Source organism: Macrosteles quadrilineatus, unplaced genomic scaffold (genome assembly GCF_028750875.1).
Source record: "Macrosteles quadrilineatus isolate MER2022 unplaced genomic scaffold, UCM_ALF_1.0 Scaffold_4__1_contigs__length_99947679, whole genome shotgun sequence".
Taxonomy (NCBI): Eukaryota; Metazoa; Arthropoda; class Insecta; order Hemiptera; family Cicadellidae; genus Macrosteles; species Macrosteles quadrilineatus.
Genome location: NW_026542597.1, coordinates 73,796,213 through 73,813,179, shown reverse-complemented (window position 1 = coordinate 73,813,179; position 16,967 = coordinate 73,796,213). Strand labels below are relative to the sequence as shown.

Below are 16,967 nucleotides of genomic sequence, written 5' to 3'. Positions count from 1 at the left end.
CCAAAAATATGTAATGTACAGACTTCCCCATTTTCACGCCATGCTGTAAATAAAACATTGGAATTTATTCCATTTATTTAGATTTTATGTTTATATTTCGTTGTTATTTCGTCACCAGCATGGCAACCCATATGACCCATGTATTTTTTTTAATTTAAATTAATTTTTATCCTTATTTTTTAGCCTATTTTATTTTTAAGGTATTCTGCACATCTACAGGAAAATATCTTTCTAACAGTATGCGTAGATTTTCCCTGCGATTCACACGAGCTGAGAAGTTTAAAAATACCACAACACAAAACAAACAACATAACACAAAAATACAAAATACTGCACGAGATAAATAAAAACTAAAACGAAACAAAAGTTGATATAGAACAATAAAAAAATAACCCAAACAAAACTAAAAACACAAAATTCTAAGAAAAAACTTCTCAACAATACCTCATAAAATGCAAAAAAAAAAAATTACACAAATGAAACAAACGTTAAATATAATGAAAATTAAAACAAACAAACATCTCAAAAACATAAAAAAGTTTAACAAACGACGTAACACAAACGCAAGCTCAAGATTACCTGTAGACTCATTTACATTTTCAATATATATATTCAAAAATTCTGTCCAGCAGTCTAGAGGGGCACGTACAAACAATTTTTGAAATTTTCAGTCACAAGATGCCACATTCAATCTAAAACGTTTCCACTAAAAGACGTGTGAAAGCTGGCAATTACAGTTACAGTTGTGGTGTCCGGTCAACCTCCTCACTCACTTCTCACGCACCGAAGACAGTACTAGGTAGACTACGATTGTGTGGCATTGTTGTAAAACACATTTGGAGCAGAATATTTGGAGTGTCGCCACAGAAGTGCTTATACGTGTACAGTCTTTCAAAGCAGTGTCTAAGCATCGCATCCTTAAGAGACAATGACTTTCTGAGTTGTGCCTTTCGGTCGGAGCAAGTAAGAGGAATAGAGAGGAAATCAACCACGAATTAAATGGTCTTCGAGCAACCATTCGGGTTTTCGTGTTAGCCTCTTCTAATTTCTCTTTCGTATGCAATTTTCGTATCAGGTTACACTGATGACTTCACTTTAGTATTGTGTGTCTTGCTGTGTCATCGCCAACTGGCGGGATTGGGCTCTTGAATGTTCTGAGCTGAAATTTCACTTTGTGGGTTTTGTAATTTGGCGCAGATTTTGGTATTAATTTTTCTCAATTCCGTGAAGCAAAAGGGTTTTGTGTGGAAAGTAATGTGTGGTACTTTAAATATACTGTCGAAAACAGCTACACACCCATAATTTAGGTTGTCACTGATTTCAATAACTGAAAAAATTAAATGGTGTGTTTGTATAACAAGGTGTCTTGTTTTTATCGATTAATTTATTAATTTTCTCAGAGCTGAATTAGTCCATCTCTATTTTTTGTTTTATTTTAGCCATTTTCTGTCGTATAGTTTTATCGCTCTGTCAGTTTCATTTCATTTTATGTGGTTCATACTGTAAATTAATATTACCTCATTAATTTTTTTCGATAGCGTTCTACAACAATCTGACTTGTAATTATGAAATCTAAAAAAACTTCTCACAGAATCTCCTGTCAAATCCCATACTCAAAACAATCAAATTTTTTCTCTCTGGCATACGGTAGACTACGTGTTCCGCTTAAAACTAACGACCGGTTGATTATAGTGTAATCTAGTTCGTGCAGCTACAGTCCCACCAATCTAACTGCATTCGTCCATTCACATAGACGTAACAATCACATGAAGTTTTCTTAGGATTACATTCGTAAACATGAAAAAGAGTAATACGCCATATTTGTATTCCTAAAAGTCCTTAATATGTTTCTTTCATCGCCGTTATACTCGAAAAATCTGTATGAGCGCGGGGATAAGTTGTTCTACAGCACGGGAATTTTGTTCTTAAGGTAGAGGTTAAGATCCTGCAATTTTTAGCTTTAAGCTTTTCGAATTGTCATCAATAACTTTTGTTTTATTAAAAGTGAAAGATGTGGTATTTAATAAAAAAAAAACTGCAAATGTAGAAAACTTAGCAGTTATGCCGTTCAACCAGTTATAATGTGTGATAATAAGTTCAATGATAAAAACAGTGGATCTATAGTGATAAGGTCAAGAGAGAAAACCATTGACATACAACTTGTCGTGCCTAGGTTCAGGCTTGCATATCTATAGTCACTCTGTCACGCTTTCTCTCAAAATTAACGTTTGCCTTTGGAGGCACTGACCAATAAAACTTTACAATATTTGTATGGTAATGAAGCAATGACGTGTGGCTTTAAATTCACCGCCGAGGTTGAAACCTTGTTTGTGTTTTTGATCAAGAATCTTGGAGGAGGTTGTGTTTTAATTTGTCATCCGGTCATTTGACATTTTGTTTTCTTCCTTCCATTTTGGAATTCGCTTGAAATATTATTCTCAAATGATTTGATGATGAGTGACGAGGGTACAAAGTTTAATGATTATGTTTTTCTTAAATATAGTTTGCTAACTGAATTGAACGACACACATTTACCGTTTTAATATTTTATATCCTGAAAGGACACTACCATAGATTAAAGGAGTAGAATCCTGTAATCAATGACAACATAAATTATTGTGAAATCTTCAATTGTTTCAATTTTGTTTTATTTCTACCTGTATTTTCGGGTTAACAATGTATTTTGATAAAGTTAGTACATGACAAATTTTTACGGTTCCACAAACATTTAGGCCAGCCAGGGACACAGTGCAGCAGGTTATGAGTGAAAAATGACTGCAGAATGTTATGAGATATATCCTCTAGCTTTGGTACTGACTAAGGGTATTGTTTAGCCAGAATAATGCATTGCAAACCCAATGACCAAAGACTTTTGGGTTTAGTTCAAACTTCCGAGCCATTAAAAATCTGCCTTTCCTCAGGATCGAACCGATGACCTTCAGATTACCAGGTGAACACAGGAATGTTTCACCTGCCGGCTGGTTACCACGGTAACATGGCCTTACAAAAAAGAAAATCGTGGCATTATTAAAGCGTTTGTCGAGCTGAAATAAACTGTAAAATATTCACAAAGATCCAAACTATGCACTGAATGAACACAAACTTCGTAGTTGTTTCAGTAATTACAAATTATTTAAAAAAAATCCGAAAATTAGTCTTTTTACGTGTGATTTTAACTTTTAAATAATAGCTAAAGGTTTTTTCCCCATCCATTGCAAGCTCTGTTATGTTAAGAGCACAACAAGAACATAATCATTGGAAACAAATTAGTGTTAGAATGTTGAGAGCTTTTACAATAGAGGCATGTTCAATCCCGAACTATATTTCAATCCATATAATCCGCCATCTTGAATTGGAATTCAGGCTGCCAGAGACCACTTAAGCTTTTCAAATACATGTCAAATCACTAATTCACTCAAACCATGAGTGTATAAGGCAGATCAGGGAAGCTTTATTTATTACTAAGTTCATCTGTTTCTTCAGCTAAATCATTGACAGGCCAATGATCATGGTCAGCTAACTTTTCTCAGGCACGAACAAACTACATACTGAGTAGTAATCTAGGACTATTCGGATCCCAACTATGATGTATAGCACACACGCAATTGTCTCCGTGTCATTTGTCAAACTGTGAATCAACATAGTTCATATAAGTATCTCAAATAATTAAAGTTGAGAGTCAAGAGTGAGTATTTAGGTTCTCTTTGTTGCGATATTGCGCTTGCATTGTTCTTCTGACCATTCAATAATTACTTCTCCAATGACAGTAATGGTGGGTGCGTCTAATGGCTTGTCTTCAATGTGTGACTACTTAACGGATGACAGGCACTTTTGCAGAAGAGAAATCTAGAGGCTGCGCTCAGCCGTTAGTGGGAAGTTTTAAGTTTGCTGGCTTAAGATTGGTTAAGATTGGTTGGTTGGAGATTTAACTGTAAAAATATAGAGGTCAGCTACAAGATATGACGATAAACTCAACACAATTTGATTGGCTAGATGAATTGAGTACTATCGTCATATAAAATGATTAAGCCACTGTTGTTTTTTTCTGAAACCTCCAACATATTTTATTTTCATTCAAATCATGTTGTACTTTTGAAAATGTTTCACTAATTTGACATAACATCCTAGAGATTTTAAGGGTCAAAATAACCTTGATACATGACCTTGCGTTGGGGGTAGGTGGAATAAAATCTTCCAGCTAAAGTAAATAGGCAAAGGCGATTGGTGGTATTTAACCCAGGACCTCAGAAACCCAAACCGTGCGCTCTACGTCTAGACAACCTAGCTCCTCAAACAGTGGGCACTACGGAATATTTTTTTCCGCAATGAGAAGATACAACTATCCTAGGCACTGTTATAGGTTTAATAGGAATTTTCAACTTCAACTGCCCGTATACATGGACTACTGATTTGTGCGGCGAATATGAACCCAGTAAGTTACCGTTAGGACACAAGTTTACATGGACAAGCTAGTGGTGACTCGTAAAAAATACTTTATTCCCCCGATCTCGAACCATCTATGCGACAGTTCAGTCAATGACCATCAGTAGTGGGTGATGAGTTTCAAGCTGTAAATCAAACAGTCGATGATTACCCTGTGATGACTTTTTCTGATGGATAGTCCTATCTTCAAAATATGAGTCAAGCGGATCTTCAAAGGCTTATTACCTTCGATTAGGATTTGTAACAATGAGGTATTTTTGACCTTATTGTACGACAAATCATCGCAAGCCTGTATAGACAAGATTTTTTAAGACTGTAATAATTATTTCTAACGGCAAGTTAAAGAAGCGATTTTCTAAAAAAAAGTTGCAATACAAACCTTGTTTGTTCAAGACTTGTTCTCGCACATCTAACCACTTCCCACGTCTAAGATGAAAGTGGGGGTCAAAGATCGAGAGCTGTGACGAATCGTAGGATGTCACACATTCGGACACTCCTTGGTAGAAGCTGTTGAAAAACGACAAGCCAGTTTTTAGGACATTCGCAGTTTGGAAATGCTGCAAGAAAGAGCTATAAACTCCTGAAACTAGTGAAATAATTGATTGGCGCATAAGGGTAGAGAGTGATGAAATTGGGGGATGGCATTGCGTTTTTCACACTTGGTAGTTTGATTGACAGTGTTTTTTCTTTACAATAATTCTGTATTATTTTCTGTATTATTATTCCATCAGTAGCCATCATCGGAATGTTTTCCTTTGTACTGTGTTTAGGTCGTGGCTTGATTTTAACATATGCTAAATGATTCTTTGTTTTGTTTACATTTACGTCGTTAATTTGTAACCTTCATGGCAACCCATAAGATCAATGAGTTACTTTTGAATGAATTATGTAGGCGTTATCAAAAATTTGAATTGGTTTCGTCCACGATTACTAGAAAAATACCGGTATGGATCATAAACATAAACAAATAACGTTTTTTTAAAATTGTTTAAATGGAACTGCCAAAACATATGTCCAATGCTGTTAGTACAGGATTCGTGCCAACAAAGTCATTTGTTTATGTTTATGATCCATATCGGTACTTTTCTAGTATTCGTGGTTTCGTCTAAACCTTCCAAAAATTTGACAAAACAACCTTGGTAAGTTTGGCTAAAATATATTCAGCCGTTATTGAGTTAATTGTTAGAATGTTTGCATTGAAGTCGACCCCAAAGAGCTTTGCTTCGCTCCGCTCAATTATAAGAGCGATTTTTCCATAAATGAAATCAATCAACGTCAAAATGTTTTAAACAAAAGGATAGTTCTTTGGATGTTTTAAACTTGAGTTTAAGCAGTGTGTGAATTCTGATGTATACGCAGCGTGATATTGTAGATTTTCTGACTTAGAAGTTATTTGTAAATTTTCTCGGTGTTGTTTGATGCCCCAACCAAAACCTAGACAGCTTTTTGTCAAGTCAATTACTTTGCCCATTATTTTGTACTTCAACTTTAGGGTCAGTTTATAACTTTCCTAAAACCGCCCTCCCCCCAATATTTTAGTGTCGAAATCCAGTATTAGACATTAGTAACGTTAATATGTAATTTTCTGTTAACTTATCAGATATATTCCACCCATAATTCACACGAAGCAAAGCTTGCCTTAACCTGGTTTCTAGAAATGATTACACATTATACGAGGACATTTCACCTTGAATATGGAACTAAAACTGAGTTGGTATTGGTATACAGATTACTTCACATTTGGCATGGATAGTTTATTTGGTAACACTGACTTTTATAAATGTAACTACAATTCATGGTCCAACGGATTGGGCAGGCTTATTATTAAGGGAATTCCCCATCGATGGTTTGGTTATCGAGGTCTACGGTCGTAGATTCTTCGAACAACAAAATCTCTTTAGAAGCAAATTGTAGGCTTTTGCTTTTAATATTCAAAGCCTTTTTACTGCACCATATTTGTTGATAGTCGAATGTTAATAGACTTTCCGAGACTTTCTAATACTATATACTTTTCGCTATCAGAAAAACAATCAACATTTTACAACTTATTACTCTTTTAGATTTTGCAATTGCATATTTTCTAGCTAAATGATCTTCTGTTCTTCTTGAAATCACCAGACTCCAGTGTAGTGTAATGTAACCAGTACAGGTTTGCAGTAAAAAGCAATGAGCAATATCGGGGTATTGCCATGCTCTAACCTTCTTCAGATGATTGTACTGCATTCCTTCTAACGACACATAACCTCAAAAAACACATCTCTTGTACTAAATATTATAACCAGTTCCATCGTTCCATATCTACTGATGGAATTGGTTAGTTTTCTTTTTCTGAACGTTACACAACCTGAATGAAAGTCATCTCCAGTTTAATGTATTGCCAGTTGGCAGCAGTTCCAGTTTTCATAATTTATTGTTTACGCTACAAACCTAGAATATCCAATCGTATGTCGGCGTTTTGGCCCACAAAAAATGTGTTGTGGGTGACCAACACTGATGTATGCAACTTGTTAAACTCCACTGGAAGGATGATACAAAAATGTAATTACTATGCTGTGCTATGCTCGAATTAGTTTCCTTTTCCATGTCTTGTAATTCAAAGACTATTCGATTATTGATGAAATCACATGAATGTAATTTATCTATGTAATTTATAACATGATGAAGCAGTATTGTTTTACTAGGTTCACAAATGTTTCTGTGTTGAGGACGAATCCTATAGTTGAGCAATATGATTTTACAACCTTTCATTCTTTAGTGATTATAGTTCAAATCCATGGTATCCTCCTACAGTATCTTTACAAATGTTACCTTATTGTTAAAGGTTTTATTGTTTAGTAAAATTCTTCTGTATCAGAATGATTAATTTAATTACAGATTGTGCATGATAAATGTAACAAGGCTACTATATCATTCCTACCCCTCACCCACCTTATGCCTTTCAAACAAACTTGAACTGCCACTGCATCCCAAATTCCCTCATTATGATCACTAATGTTAAAAAAAAAATTGGTAATATACAGGAAAGTTATTTGGAACTACAATATAGCTGTTTTTTTGCAATGCAAATTTATTTCCAAACTTTTATGTTCATGCATCTTGCAAAGCAGCTCAAGCACATGTAAATATTAGCAATTACATCTGGAAAGTTCAGATGTTCTAGAGAACCCCTGGTATTTAGAAGGTCGACCATTCAATCCTGAGAATAATCCAAATCTTTTCAATAGTTCAAAACTTGATCCAGATACGGTCCTTGATCATTTTGCTAAATAAACGGTCTTGGCTAAAAAAAAACACAGCTGATCTCAGTCAGTAACAAAGTTGAGGTGTAATTTTCAACACTGATCCTTCACTCATATTATACGTATTTGCCTTAAAATTAACACACTACTGTGTCTCCATCTTTCAAATCTAGGTAATCTGATCTACAATTTAAGGGTATGATTACATAACATTCCAAACTCAACAGTTTTGTTTTTTTTTTTTCAGGTGGGTAAACGTGCGGATGGTGTGGAGGGCCGTGCTCACCGGGGGCGCATCAAGATGATCAATAGAGGGGTACCGCCCTTCAGGCCACTACCTCCTCCGGCACCCAACACTTTGAGGAAGTCTGCAGCCATTCACCACATGCCTGCCCCCGCCCTGGCCGCAATGCCTACCTCCGCCCCCTCACTAGGCAACGTCGTCGTGGTGCCTGCCTTCCAGGTAAATGGTGCTGGATATCTAGTATGATAGAACAATAGTAGAGTAAGAAATTATGTTGATTCTGTGATCTGCACGGAGCTAAAGTCACTATGGTACATATTTTAATTACTAAGCAATATAGTGTTAAACCAACAGTTTAACAGTTGAACATGTGGATTTATAGAGAAAGAGTTAACGCATATTATGTACTATAACGGATCATATAACGCAGGGCAATTGACTCATCAAAACTTGGCTTTTAAACGCCCCACTTTTATTCATATTCTACTCTCCTTCCAGTCTTTTTAGCTGGTGCCTCAGTTTTTGTTCAGTCTTCCTGATGGTCTTCTGCCTTTTGGGTTGGTTATTAAAATGTTCTACTAGTAAAGAATTTGAATTTTCTCTTATCTTATGTACGTCAAACTTGTCCATCTGGTCTATAACTCGGCTTACGAGGGGTGAATAATATTCTCTAGTAAGTAGAAATATACAATGTTTCTAGTCATACCCTGCTCAAATTTATCTAATTTCCCATTTGAAAACAGTGCCAAACTTGGAACCTATAAATTATAAAAGCGTCAACAATCCAACCGCTTCATTATACAAATCATCGCTAATCATCTCTAATTTATTTACTACGGTAATTCACCAAGAATAGACTACCCTAGCTTTTTAAGCTGTGCCATAAGCTGAAAAAATACTAAGTTGCAAGGGGAGATTTTTACACTGGATAGCCAATATTGTAACCTTTTTTTTATATACACTCAGTTGCGAAAAGGTGGGATCAAAGAGGAATGAATGTAAGAAGCTAAAAGTTCCTGAGCTAGAGTAGAAGGAGTTTTTAACAATTTCATAGATTCTTTTGTTGAGTATGTTTTTCATTGATTAAAATAAACTATAGTATGGGGAAATGTTTAAGGGTTATTCGATTATTTTTATACTATTTACATTATATCGCATTATATAGCCTAATGTCTTACTATATTTTACCCATTTTGTAGAATAATTAATTGCTGTAGGCTGCATATTCATGGTAATTTTCATAAACTGTAGCAATTTTCAATTTTTCATCGTTTTAAAAGTTAATGGCGAGCAAATTCAATTGTATACTATAGTAAATATGAATTTCTTTTTGAGGTAAACCTGTTTGAATTCAACTCTTTAAACATCTGGAAACCCTTTTAACCTACGAGTTTGCTGTGTTGTGGGGGTTTGCTTTCAATTTATCCTCCGAATTCTCCTTTTCCCAGGCACTTCCGGCTTCAATAGTGAGGGCGGCCAATGCTAAAGTCTCTGCTTGTCCACCAGCTCCAGTCGCCTTCCAGAACGCCCTTCAGATGGCCAACAGACGCTTCCAGGTGAGTCCATTGTTGTTACTATGTGTGAACAAATTCTAATTTTAAGTTGAGAAGCGATCAACTATATTGCTAGCCTCTGATTGGTTGGCATCTCAGATTTATTTACAAGAAGGAAAGTTTGATCATTGGTGTATCTAACAAAACTTTTGAGGTTTGGTCATTGCACTAAGTTTGTGATTCTTCAATGCAAAGTGCCACTGCTTAGTAGACTTGGAAAAAACATACAGAGACCACTACAACCATGGAGTAAACATACAGAACTCCTTTTACAAATTTCCCATCCAATCTGCTAAAGACAGTGTCATGAAAGGTTCGGTAAATATAGACTATATGCATTGATGTTTCCAATTTATTTATAGTTATTTTACGAACTCTAAAACTAATATAGTCAAATAAAACAATCTCTTAGTAAATGGTTGCTTATTTATTGGGTTCTGTTATTATGAAAGAAGAATGAAGCATATGCCTATGTGTTGGAATTGTAAACCTTTTCTCCAAATAAGAGATAATATTCTTTGCCCTCTATGCTAACTGGACATTGAACGCACTTAAACAATTTTCTCTATATGAATTTTATGCTCACTTGTCAGAAATACCCATCCCTCCCCAAGTTCAGGCGTGCAATTACTAATATTTTGACTATCCTCTACAGTTGCAAAAACATCACCGTATCCCGCGATCGCGGTGAAATTGACTGCGAAGACATTTTAGGATAAACATTTTAGGATAGGATAGTTAGGATAAACTAATGTTAGTTATGAGTAGCCAAAACTGTGTTCTAAGTGTTCATAGAGTGTATGAGTAAAAAAAAATTATGGCTACCTATACGGAAATTCGCTAATATCACAACATTTCAGCCTGGGAAACGCGCAGATCAGGGCGCTAATGTGAAAGGGCCCTCCTGGTCATTTCAGATCGACGATCTGACACAGCCCACACCTCACTGGTGGGAAAGATAGCTAAAAATGTATAAATTATCAGTGTCAATATGTAAACAAATTCTACCCCAAAAATCCCAGTGGCGCAAGTATGCTGTGCCGCCATCTGAGCACTCCTGAATAAAGGTGCAAAATAATAAGGTGAATAGCATTGAAATTTCACAAAAATCTAACCTAACCCTCAGTTGAAGAAGCTCTAGATATTATAGAATATATTATATTATAGAACACCTTTAAGTCTCTTTTGAGCTCCTAAAATCAACGCTACTTACCAACCACATATTTCAGGTGGTTGTCCCAGAAATGCCATCAGTCAATTCGGTGTCCAACCACATAGCTCCCAGCAAAGCTATTCCGGATAACACTTTGACAGTACGAGGAGGTACGGCTGCTCCTGCTCCGTTCCAGCCGAGATCTACTACCCCAGCCCCTGCACCAGCTGTCGTCTACACCCCCAGGGCTCCCGTAGACATGGACATCCACGCACCCAACCCTATGTTGATGGGTCACTCCATCTCCTCTCTGGCGCAGGCATCCAACATCAGCGTGGAAACATTGGCAGCTGCCATCAGGTTTAAGGTTAGTCAAGACAATTGTTGTTGTGTAAACAATGGTTCTACGGATAGAAATTTTGTAAATTTGCTTATTACAAATAGTAATTGGAAAATGGGAAGTGAGTTAATAGTACAGGTAAAATAATGCAAAAACACTCCATATAAACAACAAAATTTGTACATTCATGAAATTTCACCCGTAAGTTAGTAATAATATGAGAAATGAAGATCCGATGAGTCCCCAAAATTTTGGACGTCCTAAGGCCCTTTTTGGGGCCCTTTTTGTTCCGAAGGGCCCTTGTTCCTGAATAATTTTGTGTTTACGTTTAAGATCGAGTGAGGTGTGGTTTTCGATGGTTTTAGTTATTTTGAATCGATTGGGACTAGTTTTAAGTGTATTAAACCACTCCTTACAGGGTGTTTCGAAATATAAATTCTTTTTACTATATTTAAAGATTTATTCATAAAGTAATAAAATTAGTTACCTCCATGCTCTATATAAAAGGGGATTATTGAAAATAACTTTAATTCTTTACTATATAAGAGGAAAGGATCACAAGGAGTAAGAGAAAATATTTAATACCCCCATCACAGCAAACCTGCAGACTAAGCGAATTTTCATTTGCCCGATTTTCAATTAAATCTAAAATAGCAATGAGTTTAATGAATACTTAGGTTTGCTGCTACAAGGAGGCTAATAAAGTGTGTTTATAGTAAAATATTAATAGCCTAGTATAAAACAAATAAATTTGACAAGTTTTATTAAGACATGTCTATAAACAAACAAACAAAATCATTTTACACTATTCTCCTAAAGAAAAACATGAAATTTTAAATTTACAATTTTTGAATTTCATTCTAAACTAATACACTTACAAAACACGTTAATATACTAAATTATTTGTTTTCTTTAAGCTCTTTAAAATGCTTTAGAGAAAAATTGGGAAACTTTGTGTTTTGAGGGTCAAAGATAACCATTTTTTACCACATAAACCCCTGTTCCATGGACCAATTATGCCGGTTTTGTTAAAATTGAACAAAAAATACTCGAGTTATCATGTTTACGGACACGTATATAACATGGATATATTATATTATATATATGTATATAAACACATTATATAATATTTTGAGTGGATGGTGCTTTAGGCTTCTGGGGGCATCGAAATGAAAACGTAAATCGGTTTCGGGTCTATGTTTTACCATAAGACCTTTGGTAATAGCTTATTTCCTATATGGGAAGTTAAAGGGGGATAAGTTATCCCCCTTAAGGGGGGGGGTTAGGTTATATGGCGGGTAAAAGCATAGATTAAAAGAAGTAAGGGTATGGATTAAGTTTTACACTATAACATAAAAACATAGGTTACTACGCAAAAATTTCAACTTTTAAGGTGGTGTGAATAATCTTTCAATGTGTTTTTTATGCAAATCTATTAAGACCAATTTCAAATTGATATGTATTTTTCTTAGGTAGTTATTTAAGTTATTTTTTACATTTATTAAAAATTAAAACAATTGTATTTGTATTAATCCTTACATTACATATTAAAATGACTTAAACTAAAAATTTACTTAAACTAAAGCTATTTTTCTACAATTTCCGTAGTATATCTCTTTACAATTTTATCATTACAATAATTATTCTCAGACGACTCATTAACAATTTTATTATTCTTAGCAACTTGTCCATCTTTACTGATTTTGTCCAAGTTGGTGTTAAAGCGGGATTCCCCTTTACAAACCTTGCATATTGCAGAACAGGCAACACCAATATTAAAGCACGAACAATGTGGTGCAAAAACACCTTTCATACATACTGACGTTTGCAACTTGTATCATAAGTTCCTCAAAATTATTTTCAATCAATACAAGTACGGTTGTCTTTGATGGTTATGACGACCAGGACAGCACTAAGACATCAGAGCAGCATTGTCGGCATTTTTGTCCTGAACAATGGGAACGAGGTTTATGGTGTAAAAATTGAGTTTTCTCATTTACTTTACCCTAAAAACACAAATTTTCCAAATTTGTCTCTAGAACATTTTAAATAGGTAGCTTAAAAACAAATAATTTAGTATAGTGTTTTTGTATGGTTATTAGTAAAATACTAAAATTGTAAATTTAAAATTCCCATGTTATTCTTATGTACAATAGTGAAAAATGATTTGGTTTGTTTGTTAATAGATATATCATGATCAAACTTGTCAAATTTATTGGTTTTATACTAGGCTATTAATATTTTACTATAAACACACTTTATTAGCCTCCTTGTAGCAGCAAACCTGGGTAATCGTTAAACGCAATGCTATTTTAGATTTAATTGAAAATCAAGTAAGTAAAAGGGAAATTCGCTAGGTCTGCAGATTTGCTGTGACGGGGGTATTTAATATTTTCTCTTACCCCTTGTGATCCTTTTCCCTTACGTAGTAAAGAATTACAATTATTTTCAATAATCTCCTTTTATATAGAGCATGGAGGTAACTAATTTTATTACTTTATGAATAAATGTTTAAATACCGTAAAAAGTAATAATATTTCGAAACACCCTGTATGGAGTGGTTTAATACACTTAAAACTAGTCCCAATCGATTTAAAATAACTAAAACCATCGAAAACCACACCTCACTCGACCTTAAACGTAAAAACAAAATTATTCAGGAACAAGGGCCCTTCGGAACAAAAAGGGCCCCAAAAAGGGCCTTAGGACGCCCAAAAATGTTGGGGACTCATCGGATCTTCATTTCTCATATTATTAGTAACTCACAGGTGAAATTTCATGAATGTACAAATTTTGTTGTTTATAAAACCCTATTTTACCTGTACTATAAATTATATTATGACTTTTAAAGGATTTTGAAAATTTTGAGCCGAGTGTGTATTTGATTTTAGTGCATTACTATCAGTTAGTTTTTGCTAGTCTTCTTAGTATACAAAAGAAACTTCTATTATAAACTGTTAATTGTTTGTGAACCATCCAAATACTCCTAGGGATCAGACATGCAAATTATGAAGGTTGTCAAACCCTTGGTTGTGCCACATTGCTGTTTGAAACATGATGTTAGAAATGTATGATCAATGTAGTCCTAAAGTTGTCAATGGAAAATTTAGGCTACAAACACACCTCTTGAAACAGTTCTAAAATGGACATCATTGATATATTTTCATAGGTACTGGTACTTTATTTCTAAATAGTGAACAGTAACACGATGTGTTTAATGAAACTGTCTTGGACTGTACAATCACACATCTTCTCACTATATGGCTTGTCCGTGTCACAACAGTAATTCGATAAATTTAGTTCAATGCACAGACATGATAACAGGCAGTTAGGGTAATATATAACTAGTATTACTATCTATGATTAGATTTTGAGCTAAGTTAAACCGAACTATTTTGTTATAGGAGGATCAAATGAAGTTGTCCACCACCACGACAACAACCACAACCACTACAACCACAACCACAACCACTCCTCCTCCACCAACCAAGCCCTCCACGGTTAAACCAAGGTTTGTAAAATACAAAACGTAGGCCTCGTAGTTTGCATACTTTTGCTTTCAACAACATCTTAAGACATGAAAAAGATTAATCTCAAGAAAGTTACAAATAATTTGATAAGACCCTCTGTGATCAGGGCTGTCTCAGCTTTGCTATAAAAAATATAACCTAGGTAGCTGTGCAAAACATAAATATTTTAATTCGGGAATGTGAAAACATGAATTAAAACTAATTTTTTAAGGCTAAAATTCCGCGTGGCCCTACTGCTTTGACAGACTGATTGCAGTTGAACATGCATTTTACATTTGCGTGTTTCTATAGGGAGGCTTACTGTATCGACATTGTTTGAGCCCTTTCACTTTGTTTTGTTCTTTCACGAACACACATTACATATAAAACAGTTTTCTACTTATTGCTTAACCACTTAACCTATAAATCAGTTCAAATGTTTTCTTGCTTTTCCTTTTCAGTAGGCCTACCTGCATCTTCTATAGAATCTTTTTACTTGATTTTCGTTGATTAAAAGATAATATTCGTCCATACTGTAGTTTTTAACTTCTATACAACTTATTTAAGAAAACAAATTAACAATTTTGAGTGTTTTACAGGTACTCCCTAGCAGGTCACAGCAAAGTGATGAATGCACCCAAAGAGTACTACCCAGTAGCTTATGACAAGAACTACGATGACAACTTCACCTCCAAAGTAGAACTTCCAGACACGTCGTTCAGCTGTGGAGATCAAAAACACTTCCCTGGCCTCTACGCAGACGAGGATCTTGGTTGCATGGTAAAAATAATGATTGTATTTGACAATGATGAAACATGAAGGAGATGGGATCAAAAGAGGGAAATGCTTTGAAGGAAAACGTTTATAAATCTACTACGATCTTATGCTTTGCAACATGAAACTAGCATTATATAGTATATATCATCACTAGGGCCTAAAGTGACTCTTTTTGACCCGAGGTCAAGTTTTACGATCGAGGCGAAGCCGAGGTCGGAAAATGAGCTAGGGTTAAAAAGTCACTTTTTGCCCGTGTGGTGAACTATATTTTTCGTCATATTGCATCATCATTTAACAAACAAAGCTAGAAAACGAAATAATTTTTATTAGAAGAGAACCTCTCAAAACGACTTGCAATGTGATGCAAATAAGCTGCTGGCTGTTAAGTAAGTGATTCAATCATTTCGACTATTACGATTGCGTTGCAATACCATCGATATGTCAAACAATCGAAAACAATAGGCTAAAACCTTACCTAATAAATCAATCGATAAATAATTTCGGATCGATACGATTGCCGCAATCAAAATTTATAACTGTTTACAACAGCTGATTTTTACTCCCTAGAGACTAAATTGATTTTTACTCCCTAGAGAGTAAAAATGCTACTTAAGACCCGCAACACATGCATTAAAAACGGATGTTTTTGCTGCAGTATGACGAAAAAATTATTTTGAAGCAGCTACAATAATTATCTGGTATCGTCATTGTTTATGTAGTGTTTACGTACTTTGGCTAAGTATAAAAACACTGACAAGGACGCTTGGTGCTGTCAGCAGACTACCATTTGTTCATTTCAAATCTCCATGACTCTAGTTTAATAGTTATTATTTGGGATGTAGACTAACCTTTAGGTTTGAAACCACTGGTCACCCAACCAAAAAATAGGAATATTTGTCAGGTAGTTTTACCTTGTTAGTGTACAAGGGATCAGAGACTAAAAATGGTTCTGTAAAGAACAAACAAACAAATATATTCAGTGTTTTAGACTTTTAGGCATAGCATTAAATTTGAGATTATCACTTTCACAACCACATAACCAGTTAAATTTCACTACACCTTCTTTTTTAAATCATCATGATTTTTACTGACTATTTCTCTGATTTTCCAGGTATTCCACGTGTGCGCGTTTACCGACGACGGTCTAGTCATGAAGAGTTTCCTCTGTCCTGAATCAACGTTGTTTGATCAAACCATTCTCAAGTGCAACTGGTGGTTTTACGTGGACTGCAAGTCCTCCCGGAAACTCTACGATAGCAACATTCCCATATCCAAAAGCTATCAGCTGATGAAAGCTCTTGCCTTCTTCTCTTCCTACAAAAACCAAACCAGTAGTGCCAACTCTACGTGAAGTTGAGGTAGCAGTGATGCCAAAATATTACTCAAGAAGACTTTGCTCAACCTTATAGTGAGCTACTTTGTGATAAAAAGCTTAGGTCATGGAATGAAAAGGAATTTCGAGGCCTTTTTCTTGAAGTTTGTTAAATGTTGAATTGTCTGCAAAATCTAAATGAATTGGCCTTTTTGTGAAAATGAATAGTTACAAATTATATCAATAACAAAATAAGATGATTGACATAAACAACTGAGACGGGGATTTTGAAAGTTTTTACTCAATTGATAAAAAGGAAATTTTCTTAAAGGTTTCTCAATGTATGATATTATCATGTTTTACAAAAATGTGTCATAATTACTGTTACTGATATTTA

General features: G+C 34.9%; 1 protein-coding gene across 1 annotated transcript in view; it reads left to right on the top strand.

Annotated features, from left to right (window-relative positions):
• The window catches only part of LOC128993654 (uncharacterized), a 79,284-nt gene extending 62,590 nt beyond the window's left edge, over positions 1-16,694 (top strand). The window contains exons 4-9 of the mRNA XM_054417713.1: positions 7,930-8,145; positions 9,375-9,482; positions 10,709-10,999; positions 14,377-14,483; positions 15,081-15,261; positions 16,370-16,694. Coding sequence (XP_054273688.1) covers positions 7,930-8,145; positions 9,375-9,482; positions 10,709-10,999; positions 14,377-14,483; positions 15,081-15,261; positions 16,370-16,609 — 1,143 coding nt within the window. The 3' untranslated portion in view covers positions 16,610-16,694. The remainder of the gene's footprint in view (positions 1-7,929; positions 8,146-9,374; positions 9,483-10,708; positions 11,000-14,376; positions 14,484-15,080; positions 15,262-16,369) is intronic.
• The last annotated feature ends 273 nt before the right edge of the window (positions 16,695-16,967 follow it).